We start from the raw sequence: 18,845 nt of genomic DNA on the forward strand, positions 1-18,845 counted from the left end.
CCTCTTGTGCTATCATGTATGCTTTACCATTTGTTGGGAGAAGATCTGGGAAAGTACTAAGGTATCGTGCAACATTCTAACTGAACCTAAAGCTATAGAGGAGTTGCTTTCTATTCTGTCCCCTGCACCTTAATTTCTTGCACATTTTTGTTTCCTTGTGGTTAGAATAAGAAATCATCTTTTTATAAGTTCTTGCTCAAGGTTTCTCTAACTAATAATATTTCATAATCATTACAATCTATTGTGTTCTCAGTTTTGAAGATGGAGCACTATCAAATGTTTCTATTGCAGACTTTATTCCTTAATTGAGATATAGTGATGCATCCTCCAGAGAAAACTGCAGCCTTATTTAGGAATGTAAGTGCAGAAAAAACATGCAAGTTTGTGTCTGACAAAGCATCAAAGAACTGCCCTTTGACCTTAGTCAGCTGAGTCAAAAATCCAGCTGGTTGTAATAAAAGAACACTTTTGTAGTTCCGGAACCTCCAGTCAGATATTTTTCCCTGTATGGTAGGGAGCAATCTTCCCAGAGACACAGAAACACAACATTCACGGAACATTGTGACAACTATAGGATCCATCATGGTAATTTAGGAACCTCTGTCCTCTAAGGAACATATATTATTCTACATAAAAAATGAGTAAACCCAAAGCATTTACTGCTGCCTTATCAACTCAGCCATTTCCTGACAGCAATCCTATTCTCTGCCTTGCAGATGCAACCAAACGAACAAGGAAGCATCAGTAGGCTTTTTTGGGTACCTTGGAGGTACTGTAACAAAGACAGTAAAGCTGAAATGTGAGTCATGACAGGAACATTCACAAAACCCCTCAGGAATTGGGACTTGTTAACTGTGTTCTTAATGGATATGAACATGGACCTGAAATTCAGCAACAAAATGCAAGCTTTGATCCTTAATCCAGAGGTGTCCATGGCTAAATGTAAGCTGAAAGGAGACTATGCAGTTTATCTCGTGAATCTCCTCTGGCAGTGATAGAGCAATTTTGAATGAGCATAGCTTTGTCACGGGCAACGTGGGGGAAAAGAGGATGACCGCAGACCTGCTAGGCAGGAGATGTCACAAGCAGAGTGGCTGATGTGATGGGAAAGCAGCAGGGCAGGTTACAGTCAATGCTTCCAGAAGACACCCTTTAAGCTGTAGTTATTTCAGGACAAAGTATGGGTAAGAAGACAAGAGCATCAGGAGTTTTTTCTGTGAGACTTAATTCATCCTGGAGTGGCAATCCCTCAGCACAGAGCGGATGACATCTTACCTCCTCATGGTAAGCAGGTGGGCAGAAACAGCTGAGAAGATGTTATGCTGAGAAGGTTCCCTATCTCCCAAAATATCCTTCAAAATATCTTTCTCAGTACTTTAAATCTAGGTTTGTAGATTGTCGTTAAGATCTTGAGATATAATTACAACCACATGCTGAATTAAAATGCTAAATATGAGGAAAAAGATTTCATACACTTCTGTAGCCTAGGATTTGTGCAACAAGTGCCTCCTCACTCACAGTTCTGGAAGAGAAGCACTTAATTTAAAAATCATAACCTGTCAGACCTGATTTCTTTCCTGTGCTTTCTAAGGTGACAAGACATTTATATGGTTTTTCAAAGAGCCACTAAGGTTTCCGTCTTGGTTGAAATGGGTGTGTTATCCATTGCAAGCAAAACATTCCTATTTGGTGACCCTAGTACAAATTGAAATTTATATACCAAATGAAGACATGCTTGAATATGTGCTAAAATCAATTTAGAGCTTGAAAGCAAGTGTTGCTGTTTCCGTGCATCTTTGAAAGTTCTCTAATTGTTGTAACCTCTGCAAAATGGGGTTATTTCCAGAACTGCTGTAGTCTGTGATCTTGATGCGCTCACTGTCTATAGTGGTGAGTAACGGTGCTGCTAGCCTTAAAGTGTCAGATAAGATTTATTGTTGTTGTTGTTGTTGTCATTGTCGTTGTTATTGTTATTATTATATTTACCATGTAAAATAAAAATTGGAGCCTTTTGCAGATTGATACAATAAGAGTAAGAAATGGGACTAGAAAGCTAAGTCTTCCAAAGGCTATCCTTATTTTCTAGGATAACTCTTTTTTATTAATGCGGTCTATTTCATATTTCCCTTGTCTCAAAGGCCTTCCTATAAAAGTGCAGAAGTATCAGAATCAATATTGGCCTAATTAGTGACCTTCTGAAAAAAAATGAAGGTTATTTGAATTAAGTAAATTACTTAGGTTGAGTAACTGTTAGTCGTCATACACTCAGCTGTGGTAGTACTGGAGATTAGAGGCTATTTTTTTTCTGCCATGTTGGTTGAGAACAGGCTTTTCCAATGCATTTTTCCATCAGCTAGCATTCTTACGAACTGCTTTTGTAAAAATTCAGTTCCAATTATTAGACTTCCCACCATGTAATGTATGTCAGACTAATATTACATGTAATTCTCATCTTCCACAAACAGTAGCTATTTTCATCATAAAATGGGGAGTTTTCCTGTGAGAGCCAATTTTTTTTATGAATTGCTGGCACTATTTTTTTGTGTTGTAAGTACAGTCATGTCTGCATTGATACTGTATTTGTGCTGGCGAAGTCTTCCCAGACCTTCACTGCTCTGGTTCTGTGTGGGCCTGTCCAAATTCTGTGAAACTAGAGCAGGCCAGTGTCTTGGCTCAGCCCCAAGCCTCCTGAGGTTTCTTAAAAAACCTTCAGCATTTCTCTACTTATTTTTCCTGCTTGGTCCAATCTAGGAAGTATTTTCAGAGAATGCCAGATCTGCAGTCATCAGTAAGAGCATTTAAGACTTTATAATTTTTTTCCCTTAAGTTTTGTTGTCTGGCCTTGTTGTAGGAGGGGCCTTCATCACCCTGGACTCTGAGGTGATGCATGGTGGTGCAGTAATTCTGGCTGTTTTTCCTGGATCCTCTTTCATGCTAAAGACTGAGTCGCATCTATCAACATCTACCTGTGGGAGAGGTTTCACAGCCAGGATTCTGGTGTGCGGCTAATTTCTTTCTTCTGGCCTGAAGCTCAGACACCATCAAAGTATTGAGGTAATTGCAACTACTTGAGCTTTTGTTAAGGTCAAGGGATGACTGAGCTGTGCATCTCTATCAGCTATAAACAATATGGAGATGCTTAGATTGTCAGCTGTATCAAAAGAACCAATGCCACTAGCCTGCACTGTAGAAGACCCTTGGGCCATTTTATTTAAGCAGCCTACAACGGCCTGTTTAGATGGAGGCACAGTTTTGAGGGGAGAAGTAATTAAGCTCTTGTGTTTCCTCCAAACTGAACTGTCTAGGTGCATGGGTACTGTTTTGGTTCTTTCTGTCAGAACTGAATCCAGGCTGATAGGCAGAGAAGTTCACCGTGATTGAAGACATGAGCCTCTGGAAGAAGAGTGGAAAAAGTAAGTCAGAAAATTTCATTGTATGATGCCATAAATTGCATTCCTTAGGATTACAAAGTTCTCCTTTAAGCAAAATTATCTGAGAAAAACAGTTGAAGTAGCACAAGAGTTGTGTCCTACCTTATTAATTTGTTTGAGGAAAAAAGTACAAACAGTAAAATTAAAAAGTCAGTTTTATGAAACAACAAGGAGTTTTATTAAGATATTTTATTATGTGTCTCTGTAAGGAATAGACCAACAACCATATAAAAGCTTACAAAGATGGTTAACCTTCAACACTATAAATGTGTTAATGTGAAAAAAGAAGTTCACAATTTTGCTTTTTTATTGACTTTTACAGAGTGAAGGGAAAAAAATTCTGAGTTATGACATGCCAATGACGATCTTTGACAGGAGACATTTACAATTGCTTTTAATCCTTTACTTTTTTTTTTTCTTTTTTTAAAAAAAGCAAGTCAATAACCCTGACTTGCAGAGTTAGGAGTGAAAAAATACATTAGCACCATCATATTAGTCTTTTACACTTCCCTAATTTTAGTGGTCTTGACCAGCAATGACAGGAAAGTAGAGAAGCACCTTTGATAACAGAATACAATCCAACAATAAAATTACGGTGACAACTGCCATTAAGGTATTAAACTCTTAAAATACACTGTACTTTTTCACAGCTAATCAGTACAGAAATAACACAATTTTGTACCAAATTATTCCACTGACTTAAGCAATGGTTTTAATGTGTTTTGACTGATTTGGTGGATTTTTTGTTTTGGTTTGACTCATCAGACATCCCAGTTTCTGTCCATGTTGAGGTAGTTGAAACAGGGAAGTCTTTCTAGCTTTATGGACTGCATCTTAGAAAGAAGGGTAAACTTTGGTACTGGGAGCAATCAGTGCTTTGTAAATTGGCTAACATTCAACTAATAGAACACAGTGTTGTTTTATTAAGTGTTGAAGTTTTATTATAGCACCACGGAGACATGTTCTGAAGATGGAATTTGGTAAAAAAAAAAAAAAGAGCAAAAAGCATTTTTACTGTACTTTGTGTAATAGCGAAAAAAAATAACCCTTGATATCAAATTAATTTTCCCCCAGAAATTTTGTTAATAAATAACTGGGATACAGATGGTCATCTGTACTAGCTGACAAGGTTAAAACAAAGGAGCACAGTTGGAGTGTGAATCTGTTTGCTGGGGTTTCAGAAAGAGCAGGATCTTCGATTTATAAGAAGCAGACCGGGCCAATGTCCACGCCAAATTCTTGATCAGGACCACCAATATCTATGGGTGCAATATCAACCACAGGCAACCTCATTGTCTTGCGTGTTCTGTATTCAAAGACTGTTTTACCCCATTCACCAGTGTGTTTCTGTGAAATGAAATAGGTAGAAAAATGTTAGAAATCAATGTTGGGCTATATAAAAGTTATCCTATAGTTTACTGCATTTTCTACTTTATCTTTCCATATTAATTTATTCCTTTCAGCATCATAAAAACAGCCCACAATCTCCTTAGAAATTAACACGTTGATAGACATTCTTAATTTCTGGTCAGACGCTTGTGTGGTATTGTGGTGTTTTAGAGGTTTCTGCTAAGAATGGATGGGATCCTTGATGACAGTTGGGTACTCTGGAGCAGTGCCCTGACTTAATACTGAAATATGCTTGGTGTGCTGAGAGGTTGTACAAATGGCTACGCAGCTTGGAAAGTTGTTTTGGCCACAGGTAAGAGTGCTAGCAGTAATGAAGTAGCTCTTCATGTTCATATTTTAAAAATGGCCACAAAATGGCTGCAAAGTAGATGCATGCAGGTATCCTTGTATGTTGCTAATCTACAGGTTGTTAGTGTTTTGGGATCCTAGCAGGAGGCAGAAATGGTATCTTGGGTTTAGTATTTGTTACTGAAAAGGCAGCAGATAGTGAGAGATCAGCATGCTCATTTATGTTACTGTTTTTCTCCAGTACTTTCTGCTGCAGCACAGTTGAATACGCAAAATACTTGGGTTTGCGCATTCCCATAATCATAGCCTATGCGACTGGCTTGACTCCGCTAGCCTTGAATTTCTTGAATGACTGAGATGATTCACTTACTACTGCTGTTAGTTTTAGAGTTGACATGAGATTGGGATCAAAGCTTGGTCCCCACGACTTCACTGTGGGCCTCTAAATGTCTTTGGCTCTAGAGCAAGATGTCTGTAAAGTACAGATTTAATTGGGAGTGTGTGCAACTTTCTACAGTTGTAACTGTGTCCTCTCCCAGGACCAAGGTCATACAAGGCTCTCTCCCCCTTTATTCTGGGCCTAGTACTCTAGCAGGAGTTATTTATTAGGCTACCATAGTAAAGTCTTGTTTACTTACAGTACAGCCGTCTTCCAGAACTGCATACATGTATTTGCTGTTTCCTTCAGCCTTGATCTCACTTTCCACAGAGCTCATCAGCTTCAGAGCTTTTTTAACGTTTCCGCTGGCTTGATCCATGTAGGCAATGCTGTTCTTGCAGTGGTAGGTAATGTTCTGGGAGGCACGGCTGGAGAGGATGCGGAGGAATGCCAGCTGAACTTCTGAGACATCCTCTGGAAGGTCAGGATCGCCGTAGCTGAACTGCAGAGCACAAAATGTAAGCAAAAGGTTTTCATTTAGTCATGCCTAGAGCTGGTTTATATAGTTACTATTTACCCATTAAATGTTTAGTTCAGCTTAATTTCAGGATTATTTCTTAGCAAATTGTGATGTATACGAGTACATTATTTGTACTGCCTTTGTGGCTACTAACAGTGTTAATTTCTCACCTGGAAGCCTCCATTCATAGACTCTCCAAACCAAACATGTTTCTTTCCACTGTTTTCGCTGGTCCACCAGTTCTTCCTTGGCACAGTGCTGGGGTTAGCAGAGAGGCATGTCTCACCAGTTTCCATATTACAATATACTTTAATAGCATCCATCTTGCAGCCTTGATTAGGATCAATCCAGTACTCTCCTACAGATGGTAAAAAGAGTGTTCAGGGACTTAGTATATTTGGAGAAGAATGCGACTGTATGACATTAGGCTTATTTCTATTTCAGAAAATAAGACTATATAAAAATACACTGATTTTATGTGAATAGTGTAAAAAGAATTATAGAATTTTTTTTTTTAAGGGATTTAAATTTGCACTTATAAGTGAATTGAAATCAGTGTATATACTGTGTAAATGCAGGGTATTTAAATGATTATTGTGTTTACCAACTTTATCGTGACATTTGTTGAACAAATTAAATACTTCTTATAGCATGTCTCTGAGTATTTAAATACTCAAAGACAATAGTATTCAGGAAAGATCTAGATCTGCTACCATTAGCGCAAATAAAAACTTAGCATACCACTCTTAAGATCAGGATGGCAGAATTTCAGATCTCTGCAGTTACGAGCTGGATTCTTTCGTGATCCATCGGGACTAATGATGTTTTCAATCTGGTTGTTTATTGATTTCATTGAAGACATGATGTCACCCAGGTTGATCTCATTTTCTTTTGGCTCATCTCGATATTCATATCCATAGCCTACTGGACCTTTTTCACCAGCACCCAGGGCAGCTACACCACCACCACAACATGGACCAGGAGGACCAGAAGGCCCAGGAAGACCAGGTTGGCCTGGTGGACCCTAAACAGAAACAGTGGAACATGATGCTGAGTAGAGATCACAGGTTAAAACTATAAATCTGTGTGAATCCTAATCTTAAAAAAGAATCCTCATTTCATTTACTTATTTAATAATGTCACTTGCTATGAATAAATATGTTAGACATTACAGGAAAATATTTGTTTATGAATAAATATTTGTTAGATGTTCTTCTCCTAAACTTGGAATTTTCTTTTCCTGATTTTGTCAGGCTGTGACTGTCCTCCTTCTACTTAAGCTTTAGGAAGGTGGAACCCTTTTCACCAAAATCTAGAGAATGGAGTATTTCTTGGCTTTGTAAGTAGTGCCATAAGCTGTGCTGGTGACCTCTGCAGTGCTGGTCTCTTTGGAGGAATTTAAGAAAGCCCTTTTTTAGGGCACTAAGGGAAGCTGTTCTCTGAAGTGGAAATTCTATCTTCCCACTGTACACAGAAAAGTCAATAATTATCTGGGACTAACAACACCCAACACATCAGTAGTTACACTGAACTACAAGTTATCTGTAAATTTTTTGGACATAGCCTTGATAGCTAGATCTGTCCTACCACAAACTCAGTCCATGAGGTACAGAATTTTCTGAGGGAGATATTTCAATGAGAGAGAGCTTTTGTTAAATGAACAATCGCTAAAGTAGTATTTGAGTGTGCACAGTTGACTTACTGCAGGGCCACTTTCACCTCTGTTACCACGGGGGCCAGGAGGACCAATTGGACCTGGATAGCCGCTTGTACCATCTTTTCCAGGGGGCCCAGCTGGTCCTGGGGGACCCTAGAACAAAGGTGAATGCATATATTATGGTAAAAATAGCTTACCAGATAGTCTTAATTCAAAAATATTTGTGAGAGCTTTCTAAAATTTCTGTACAGTTTATCAGGTGTTATCTTTTTCTTCAGCAGTTGCCTGTTAAGATGGTCATTTTAAAATTATTATTATTATTTTTCAAACATGCTGAATCTTCCTTCCAGTTATGCTAAGTAAGGAGTTTTTCTTACCCTTGCACCCGAAGCTCCTGGACTTCCAATTGCACCTTGTGGACCCAGGGGACCCTATGAGGAACAGGTAAGTAAGTCATTCCAGTAATATTTTGCAGCTAGCTGGATGTGCCTTAAAAAAATACACTGAAAACATCTTGATGATTGTATGAAACACAAGTTTATGAAAGGACTATGTCAGATATGAGAAATAATAGTTGTCACTCTTTTACCAGTAAAAGTTACCAAATGTTCTCTTAATGAAAAAAAAGTTAGTGATATCCAAAATGCAAGACAACCAACGGACATCAACAAGCTTTGAATGGTATCTTGTATTCAAAGAGATAAACCATGGGTTTGAAAATGATTTTTCTCATTGTCATAGGATAATTGAGAATTTATCAGCCTTCTTTTTATTCATAAGTGACTCAATAGGGTAATGGTGTGTTATTAAATAAATTTATATAGCTGGCATTTATAGTTAAAACTTCCATATTCTTGCCATCATTGGTAGAGTAACTAGATGCTTTTTGGTTTCTTGATTCTCACTTCTATCATGCATGCTATTAAGAGTTCTTTCCACTATAACCACCTCTTTAAGTTTTTACTTGTCATAAATACCTAGGGCATGCTTGTCTCTTACCCTTCAATTTTAGCTATTAAGAACTGTTTTAAATGGTAATGCATGTTTACAAGTCAGTAGTTTACAACTTCATGCCCATTATGCTCTGAAATTAATTACTGTGAAAGATGCCTGACAGAAGAGACATCTTTAAACTCCAAGCAGCTTTTTTTTTTTTTAAATGGATTTAGATGCCTGTCTAGCATAGGTTTTTATCTCTGACAATTTAATCAGGAATAGCCTATATAAATGAATACGAAGAGCGTTTTTTTTTTTTTTTTTTAGTCAGAAAGACACAAAACTAAAAGGGATTTTAGCAAACTCAGCTCTAGCTCCTAGCAGCTTCTTCCAATTCTTTTAATATTTTTTTTTCAGGTTGATTCAGGAACATGAACTTTTCAACATGTATAACAATTAAATTACACAAGTCATTTCTTCTTTGCATTTTTTTCTTTCCTCTGTGAATTAGCGAAAGCCAACTAGTTACCTGAGATGCAAACCACATAAATTAAGAACACAGATGAAATTCTCAATCCACTACAAAATACTCACAGGAGGACCAGGGAGACCAGGGGTACCAGGAAATCCTCTATGACCCTTGATGCCTGCGCTGCCTCGTTCACCAGTTTCACCTTTATCACCACGAGGACCTTGAGGACCCTTCAAGAGTAGATTTGCAATAAAAGGAGTATAGAAAGAAATGAGAAACATGACGGAACCTCAGAAAACAGTGAGTGTGTTTTATCACAAATACTTTAAATATGACTTACAGCAGGACCACGAGCACCAGCAGGACCAGCAGAGCCAGGAGGGCCAGGTGGACCCTGTGACACAATAAGAACAAGATAAAATGGATCAGTTGCAATCGACTAGACCACCTTTTTATTTCCAGATGGAGTATGTTCAAAGCCAGAAACTGTTCAGAGACAAGGAAAAGCTACACATACTATATAATCAATAAGAATTTTGATCAGTTGCTTTTCCTACCAAAGTTAGTCTTACTCAGCTGCTCATATGCACCAATGCGTAATTTGTGCAGAAGACTCCTCCTTCAGTTTGTGAGGTGCTCAGTGCACCCAGTGCTGGTGTCAGCACTTCAGAAAAATAACTTGAATACTTCCAAACTTACTTCCTTAGTTTAATAAATAAGGCTGCTTATGCTGAATGAGCATCATATGGGATGAAAATTAATGGCCTGGTGGGACGATGTGCTTTTTGGCATCTTAGGTATGTGAATTTTGAGTTTACTGTATACATAGTTATCTGCAATATAAACTGTGATGTCTTTCCGCTTGATATTTTGATAAAAGTGGCCCTCAATGCCAAGAAACGAGGGCAGAAACAAATACAGATAGCTATAGTATCAGTCTTCCAAATTTCCACTTCTATTACTGTACGAAATGGACTTTTCACAGGAAAGGTATATAAATAAGCAGTAGGCTATTTGTTTTGGTTTTACCTGAAATCCTCTTTCACCAGCTTTTCCAGGGGCACCGTTGTTACCTGCAGGCCCAGGGTGACCAGGAGGTCCTGGAGATCCAGGAGGGCCACTTTCACCACGGTCACCCTGCAGATGGTAACAGCAAATAGAGCAAGAAATTTAATGTTTTACAGAATTTCAACGTAAAGACTGCATTCTTTGGAATGTAAGAGGATTGAGGAACAAGTTACATGGCACAGAACTAGCTATCTATATTGCCAATATTACACAGAGATGACACTCTGAAGACAGTGTTCAGTCCTTACTTTGCCTCCTGGGGATCCATCGCGTCCAGGCAAGCCATCCGAGCCAGGGTTACCCTGGAAAAAAAACAGTGTGGTACAGTTTGTTTATAAACTGGATTATGAACAACCACCATGTTTTCTAGTAACTGAAATAGTGCTCATCGGAGCAAGGGTTTTCAAAAACGAAGTGTTTCTGGAGGTGGAGGGGCCCATAAACTATTTATTGGACATTTTATTTTGTAAGTGCATGGGCAGTGAAGTCTCTTGTTCAGTTCCACGTGAGACAGAGACATGGTCCACTGGTAGGAAAAGGTAAAACAGAGATCGTACTTTCTCCTAACGTGAGAAGGTAATCTGTACAGGACATCGTCCATCAGGTGCTTGAGGGAAGCTTTGTGAACCTTAAAACATAGTTACTTCCTGAGTCTTCTGTATATAACTCACAAGCTATCAGGAAAGCCTAACACATCCACTCACATCTCTGCCGGGCTCTCCAGGTAAGCCTCTTTGTCCCATAGGACCTTGTGGACCAGGAGCACCACGTTCTCCTGGAACACCATTGACGCCTGGTTTACCGTCTTCACCCTAAAGAAAGAGGGAAGAAATTTGATTGTAGATAATATGCTTATGAAATGCCATCATGTTATATATCTTTAGTGAAATATACAGTGATTACAAAGGCGACCTGATAAAATGAAATGCCAGTGTGACGTTGGTGATTTTGAATACTTGGAACAAGAAACAAAAAAAAAAACAGCTTGTCCAAACTTTCTTTTCATCATTAGTAATATTTATGCAAGACCATTGAACCTAAGCAGTGTACTTTACTGTTTTCTCAACTAGAAAATTAGTAGGTGTGTCTCTTCTTATGTGCCCCAAAACAATTGCCAAAGCATTTAACAAAAAAAATGACCATCTATCACAATATTAGTGGTAAAACACAAACCAAGCCTCACACCTTCTTTTCTGGAGGCAAGTGTAAGTATTTTCCTGTTTGGGTTCTAAGTTGTTTAGGCAAGAAGCATATTGGGAATTAAGCAAAGATAAACAAGTGGCAGTAGGTGGAACTGTAACTTAAACTCTCTCAAGGAGTGGTTATAGCCCATTACTCTCCATAAAGGGGCAATGCTTCATAAACTGTGGCAGGCTCAGGGCAGTGATCACTTCCCTGGGGAGCCTGTCCAGTGCCTGACCACCCTCTCGGTGAAGAACCTTTTCCTAAGACCCAGCCTGACCCTCCCATGGAGCTGTTACAGCTTCATGCTGTTCCCTTGGGTACTGTCACTGTCCCCAAAGAGCAGGAGCAGAGGGGCAGGCCCTTATCTCTCATGAGGAAGCTGCAGGCAGCCATGAGGCCTCCCCTCAGCATGCTTTGCTCTGGGCTGAACACACCAAGGGGCCTCAGCCACTCCTCACACACCTTGTCCTCTAGACCATCATCTTTGTAGCCTTCCTTTGGACCCTCTCTAATAGTTTAATGTCCTTCTTATACTTTAGTGCCTGAATCTGCATACAGTGCTCAAGGTGAGGCTGCAGCAGCGCAGAGCTGGACACTCCCTTCCCTCAGCCAGCTGGCAGTGCTGTGCCTGAGGCACCTCAGGGTACGGTCGGCCATTTTGGCTGCCAGGCACACTGCTGACTCACGTTAAATTTGCTGTCTCGTTATATACTTCTAAGTAATCTGGTCTAAAAGTCTTGGTATTAGAGACTAAAGACAACCTCACATCCCATAGCTGTCCAATGGATGTTTTAAAGCCTGACCTTATGGTTGTAAGTGCAAATAATGGGATTAAAAAGCATTAAGAAGTACAACATATTAATTACTGTGACTCTAGACTATTTTTGACTCCTGGATTACAGTCACTGCACTAATTTGGAGGCTATCATTTCAGTGAATGTACACTCACCTTGCTACCGGCCATGCCAGCTGCTCCAGGGAGGCCACGCGGGCCTGGCAAACCCGTGTTACCGCGGCTACCAATGATACCTTGAGGACCGGGGTCGCCAGGTGCCCCCTGTTTAAGAGAAAGGTCAGTCAACACTGTGCATCTTTGACATTCAGGAAGGTGGCTTCTGGTTCTTGATCATAGAATTGTTAAGGTTGGACAGGTCCTCCAAGGTCATCTGGTCCAACCATCCCCCTACTACCAATGTCACCCAATAAACCACGTCCCTAAGCACCACATCCAAACTTTCCTTGAACACCCCCAGGGACGGTGATGCCACCACCTCCCTGGAGAACCCATTCCAATGTCTGACTGTACTTTCTGAGGAGAATTTTCTCCTAATTTCCAACCTAAACCTCCCCTGGTGCAACTTGAGACCATTCTCTCTAGTCTTATCACCAGTTACCTGTGAGAAGAGGCTGACCCCCAGCTCCCCACACCTTCCTTTAAAGTACCTATAGAGAGCGATGAGGTCTCCCCTGAGCCTCCTCTTCTCCAGACTAAACAACCCCAGTTCGCTCAGCCGCTCCCCATAGGACTTGTGCTCCAGGCCCTTCACCAGCTTTGTAGCCCTTCTCTAGACATGTTCCAGGGCTTCAATGTCCTTCTTGTACTGAGGTGCCCAAAACTGAACACAGTACTTGAGGTGTGGCTGAGTACAAGAGGACAATACACAATCCCTACCTATCGGTATAACAGGCCCTAGCTCGCCATGTACTCACCCTTTCTCCACGAGGGCCTGGTGTCCCTTTTTCACCTGGTGGGCCAGGCTCACCTCTTGCTCCAGGAGATCCCGAACTGCCAGGAGGACCAGCATTACCAGGAGGTCCAGGAGGCCCATCCTTGCCAGCAGGCCCTGCATTACCAGGGGGACCTGGACTACCCTAAACATTTTGAAAAGAAGAGCATGAGCTGTAGTATCTGAAACAGTGCTACACACTTACTGCATTTATCTTTCCTCAGAGAAGCAAATCAAACTTGGTTTGTTGCCTAAAGGTAGAGTTAGGGCGCAACCCCTATGCACCCAACTCTGACCTGGTTCTTATAAAGAGAATTAGTCCCATTGTCTACTGCTTTCAAGCCACATTTTTTTCTCCTGACTATCTGGACATACAATTTGCATTTCACAGAATCAGAATCATCTAGGTTGGAAGAGACCTCCAAGATCACCTAGTCCAACCTCTGACCTAACACTAACAAGTCCTCCACTAAACCATATCACTAAGCTCTACATCTAAACATCTTTTGAAGACCTCCAGGGATGGTTACTCAACCACTTCCCTGGGCAGCATATTCCAATGCCTAACAACCCCTTCAGAAGGCATAAGGAAACACCTGCCTATTTGGGATGTCCAGTGGTTGTTATGCATCCAAAACAGGATGCACGTTCCTTACCCAAGGCTCTGCCACAGCAATTCTAAATAGTAGCAGTCCTAGCCGATTTCTAGATTCACTCATGCCAGATAACTTCACTGCTATCGCAAACGTGTGCTGAATGATGTTTTTCATTAAAACTCTTAGCTTAGGTAATCAGTGGGAAGAATTGCATTGACTTTAATGTTAATGTTAAATAAAACCCTACTTTTTCTTATTATTTAGCAATATTTGCATCTGTCATTAACTATAAAACCGAAATAAAATTCTTTTATTCAAATAAAATAGAAGTTTTCTCAGGTCTTAGTTACAGTACAATGAATAATTTGTAATTTTTATTAAAAAGGGATAAATACATCTTATTCTTTGTATTTGCTTAATCATTAAAGCAAATAAAAACTCAGATTGATTTTTTTACAGAGGTAAACTCTCTTTACTAGAAGTTTTTCTCTAAGCACAAACATCATATTCAAGATAACTTCGATTGTGCACTATTCATATCAAAGTACATCCAGATTAATTAAGATTAATAAGTCTAAAGATATCTGCAAGGTAAGAATACAACCTACATTGTTGCCAGGGGGACCAGGTAGACCACGAGCACCAGGGAAACCAGCAGCACCCTGTAAGACATCAATAATTTTGTCAGTTTCTGAAGATTAGAAAAATGACAATTTATCCAATTAAAGTCAGTTTTTGTACAGAAATCATTTATTTATATTTTTTAATAAAATCTGAATTAAACAGCCTGCAACTGACTATCAACTTTGTGAGGAATTTCCCCCCCCATACCTCATGGAAAGGTCCCACATGTCCCTCAAACGTGAACTAATTATCTCTGAGAAACTTGTCATAGATATCATATAAATCTAATAACTGCTGATATAAACCATTTTATAGCTTTGTGTTGTTGTCCCAGAAGCCATTTTGGCACCTTACTTAGATTAAAATCTATGAAATCCTGCTCACAAACGCCTCAGCCTTTATTACTCCTTGTGGAAGGCTTTAGTTATTCTTGAAATACAAATATTAAAGTCACTGAAGGCCTTGTGGTTCATTTACACCATGTTTGTTCTAACAGACAGAACCATTCATCAGTTACTAAATCAAAGAAACACTTACAGGGCCTCCAGGTGATCCACGTTCTCCTTTTGTTCCTTGGGGACCAGGTGGACCCTAAATGGAAAGAAACAGGTAAAGCAGATAATGTGAAAAATAAATAAGAAACTATAGGCTGCACCATTAAGTTACAGGCAGTTTGAATGCTTGCACTTAGGCCAAGCCACCTGGAGGCTGAGGGAGAACTGAAGAAGTGTCTCCATTTGGAGCAATAAGGAACAGCACATACTTACTGGTGCACCAGGGCCGCCTTGTGGACCTGCAGCTCCAGGGGGTCCAGCCTCTCCTCTTAGACCAGGTGGGCCTCTCTCTCCTTTCCCACCAGGTTCACCATTTTGGCCCTGTAGAAAAATTGTATTGTTATATTATGACATGACAACCAAACAATGCAGACAATACCACTGTAATGAGAAACTTTATCTAGACACTCTTCAGAAGGGATGACCTTTATTGGTCTACTGGCATGGGAAGGGAAGGGTAAAGAAAATGTTGCTTTGTGCGTGACTGAGTACAAAAAGAGTAGCAAGTAAATTAAATGTATGCAGTAAGTATTAACATTAAAGTGGTTACAGCCAAGTCTTTCTGAGATGAAAATTAATTTAGAGAGATGAAATATTGATAGCCATATTCAATTGCTTTTAAGTATTTATACTTACTGGAGCGCCAGGGAAGCCAGCAGGTCCAGGGAGACCTTGTTCACCTCGTTCACCCTGTAGATAGCAACAAGTCAGCAATGGAAGATGTCAGAAAAATAGGCTTCATATTAGAAGTTAGAGAACACTCATGAATACAGCTGAAGTTTCTTTGCCTTAACGGGGGGAGGGTTAGGGTAGGGGAACAGATGGACACACGACCAGACAAAAGGCAAACAAAAAAGGCAAACGACCAAAGCCAGCAGTTGCTCCTGAGCTCTAAAAAGAACTGTTCAGTAATTATATGATAACTATCTAAAGTGTGACAAACTGATCTCAGTTACACTTGTATAAACCCTGATCACAGTCCATGGTGTTTCTTAGATGCATCTGAGAGCCACAAGTGGTTTTATTAATCTAAGTATATATTATTTTTTTACTTAATCATAAGACAAGATAGAAACAAATCAAAAGACATCCCTCTGCTTTATCTAGCAACTACTGGTTCAAACTCTTGCTCTGATCTGTCATTGCAGCCCTCCAATTCCTTTACAATGTTAAAAGCTTTGACTTTCTGAAGCTCAGCATGTGTAAATCCCAAGAGTCAATGAGAGCTGAATGTACTTAGTTTATTATGGACTCAACTGAGTGCATTCTTGATAGGGACAGTTTACAACATGGGTGTAAACCTGTACAACCAGGCTAGATGAGTAAAGTTTCGCTGGAAGAAAACGACTGTCACTTACAGGACCGCCACGGGAACCCATTGGACCTGGGGCACCTGCTGGACCAGTCTCTCCCTGTAAGGAACAAGAATGATTACCAGGATTTCCTCCTCTTCCCAGGAGACAGTGATGCTACTGTTCATGGTATTACACATCTTTATGGAGGATGCTTTACCTTATCTCCAGGTGGGCCGGCAGGACCAGGAGGACCGATGGGACCGACATTACCCTAAACAATTAGAAAATAATATATTTTGTATCAAAATATGACAGTGTTATCTCACCTATTTTGATCAATAACATATGTGTTTCAGTGCAAACATGTTCATAATGATATTTAAATGAAAGCAGCTCTACAGTGCCAGCATGTAGTTGCACACTACATTTTGGAGTGATATACTGACATCACACTATTTTGTGATGTGAGACATCTCCATTTCTCATTATTTTTTTCCCCCCCATATAAATCTAATCCAAAGCCATTTGAAGTCAGTAAGGCTCTTTCAATGTCAGACAATAAAAGTCACCTATTGCTCTAACTTCTTATATAGACAATTGGTCCATATTTCTTTGGGATAAATTCAACATCTCTTGACCACTGCCCTCAATTTTTTTTCCTTGAGAATTGGATGTGTACCTTATGGTTTGAAATCTATTTTTCTACTTCCTCCCACTAGTACAAGCTGTGTTTATATTTTTGCTATCCCTTATTATTTTGATGTATGTACATGCAAGCAGTATTTGTTGGATTTATGTATACATTTCAAGTGCATATGCTATATAGATGTATAAATATATCATACATAGTAAACTGTAGTCTGTATGAGAGCCCTTGCTATCACAGTGTCTTTTTGTGCTTCATTATAACCAACACTCTTCTCAGCTGGCTAGCTTAAGGAAGCTAATAACATTTTTCCTACTTCTGCAGTGGGACAATGCTTTGGAGGGAAAGCACCAATTAACTATAATCTTATACTTGCAAAAACTGTTATATCTGCTTGGGCAGCCATGATCACAAAGAATAGTAGTATGTCTCATTTAGTTCATAAAACCAGATTCACGCAGCCAGAATGAAATACAATGGGGCTACTATTTTACCTCTCCTAGATCGTATTTATTCACTGTAAGTGTACTCGCCTTCTAAGCGTGGACTGTATGAAGCTAATTCATAAACTGTTAGAAGTTGAAAGACCACTCACCCTCTCTCCTCTTGCACCAGGAAGGCCATCAGCACCTTTGCCACCAGGTTCACCCTAGCAAGCAGAAGATGTAAAAAGCATAAGCAAAAAGCAAGCGAAAGACAAAACAACAGAAACAAAACAAAACAAAACAAACACAAAAAAAAACCACCACACATTAGTGAGGAGAGCATCTCCTACTGAGGATATCCAAATAACCATATTTCCTTATTGTGGTCATACAAATCTGAAACAAGGTGACGTTCTGCGCAGTATTCAGCATCAGATACAGAATACTTGGATACAAAAACTCCAGACTGATTCAAAATGGAGTCCATACTATGGGCAGGCAACTTGGCATAAACTATTCTAGTTGTTTATTAGCTTCATTGGACCTGTTTTGTTTTATCCTTCCCTCATGAGACGAAGCAGAACAAAATAGCTAGCATATTACATCAGCTGTAAAATGCTGTATTTTAAAAATGTATATGGCCCATATAACACTGCTAAATCAACAATACTGCATAATCAGTACCTCTGAAATCAGGCCAAAAGTGAACACGTGAACAAACCCCGTGCCTTATGGGAGGCTGACACTGAGATAGCATAAAACTGGCAGGGTGCGCGAGATGGGTGCATTACCTTATCCCCTTTTGGTCCAGGACTTCCAGAAGGTCCTCTTTCTCCGGGCATTCCCTGTAAGCCAGGCAGCCCTGTGCCTCCAGGGGCACCAGGGGGGCCAGCAGGACCCTAAAGAGTGACAAAACTAATTAGAAAAAGGAAAGAAAAAAAAAAGCGGTGTGGGGCATGACTGAATGCTGCACAGAGCAACAGGAAGGCAGGCAAGTCTGTCGGTACCTTGGCACCTTCTGAGCCAGCTGGACCTGGCCCACCTCTCGCTCCAGGAGGTCCTGGAGGACCCTGTGCACCACGTTCACCTGGGATACCATTTTCACCCTGTGACAAAGAAACATGTTATTCTTTGTTGTCAGGTTCATAATTGTCAATTTATTAATGTAACTGTAGAAATGATGCTGTATGATTTACCTTAGGGCCTGGGAATCCGGGTCCTCCAATATCACCTTTTGGCCCCTGTTTATGAGAAAATAAACACAAGTTATCCGTGCACTTTATTTAATAAATCTGCACTGTGGTTGGCACCCTGTTTCTCCCTCTTATTATCCCTGAAAACAGATTTCTCTGCTCTGAAGAACATTGATGGCTGTCTGAATTTGGAAACTTGATATATCTGGGAAGAGCTTTGAAAGGAAATAATACTTACTGGTTCTCCAGGCTTTCCATTTTCTCCAGCTGGTCCTGGTCCACCAGGCAATCCCTACAAGAAGGAACAGTATCATAATGTAAGTCTAGGTTACATAGATATGCATTCTTCTATTTAGCAAAATGTTTTGACACAAAGATGTGGACCCTACTCATTCCCATCCTCTACAAAGGAGGAGGAACTAATTTGATAGTCAGCAGT

At 40.0% G+C, this 18,845-nt stretch overlaps 1 protein-coding gene across 1 annotated transcript in view; it reads right to left on the bottom strand.

Moving 5' to 3' along the window:
• Window positions 1–3,605: 3,605 nt before the first annotated feature.
• COL3A1 (collagen type III alpha 1 chain) overlaps window positions 3,606–18,845 on the bottom strand; it is a 51,481-nt gene continuing 36,241 nt past the window's right edge. Inside the window, exons 28-51 of the mRNA XM_080598783.1 lie at window positions 18,645–18,698; window positions 18,410–18,454; window positions 18,221–18,319; window positions 18,005–18,112; window positions 17,384–17,437; window positions 16,360–16,413; window positions 16,206–16,259; window positions 15,484–15,537; window positions 15,061–15,168; window positions 14,831–14,884; window positions 14,278–14,331; window positions 13,057–13,218; window positions 12,296–12,403; window positions 10,866–10,973; window positions 10,410–10,463; window positions 10,123–10,230; window positions 9,434–9,487; window positions 9,216–9,323; window positions 8,063–8,116; window positions 7,731–7,838; window positions 6,770–7,052; window positions 6,199–6,386; window positions 5,768–6,010; window positions 3,606–4,778 (exon numbers count right to left, since the gene is read on the bottom strand). Of these exons, the coding sequence (XP_080454909.1) occupies window positions 4,632–4,778; window positions 5,768–6,010; window positions 6,199–6,386; window positions 6,770–7,052; window positions 7,731–7,838; window positions 8,063–8,116; window positions 9,216–9,323; window positions 9,434–9,487; window positions 10,123–10,230; window positions 10,410–10,463; window positions 10,866–10,973; window positions 12,296–12,403; window positions 13,057–13,218; window positions 14,278–14,331; window positions 14,831–14,884; window positions 15,061–15,168; window positions 15,484–15,537; window positions 16,206–16,259; window positions 16,360–16,413; window positions 17,384–17,437; window positions 18,005–18,112; window positions 18,221–18,319; window positions 18,410–18,454; window positions 18,645–18,698 (2,463 nt within the window). The 3' untranslated portion in view covers window positions 3,606–4,631. The remainder of the gene's footprint in view (window positions 4,779–5,767; window positions 6,011–6,198; window positions 6,387–6,769; window positions 7,053–7,730; window positions 7,839–8,062; window positions 8,117–9,215; window positions 9,324–9,433; window positions 9,488–10,122; window positions 10,231–10,409; window positions 10,464–10,865; window positions 10,974–12,295; window positions 12,404–13,056; window positions 13,219–14,277; window positions 14,332–14,830; window positions 14,885–15,060; window positions 15,169–15,483; window positions 15,538–16,205; window positions 16,260–16,359; window positions 16,414–17,383; window positions 17,438–18,004; window positions 18,113–18,220; window positions 18,320–18,409; window positions 18,455–18,644; window positions 18,699–18,845) is intronic.

This window comes from Anser brachyrhynchus (assembly GCF_964034855.1).
Source record: "Anser brachyrhynchus genome assembly, chromosome: 7".
In the NCBI taxonomy this organism is placed as follows: domain Eukaryota; kingdom Metazoa; phylum Chordata; class Aves; order Anseriformes; family Anatidae; genus Anser; species Anser brachyrhynchus.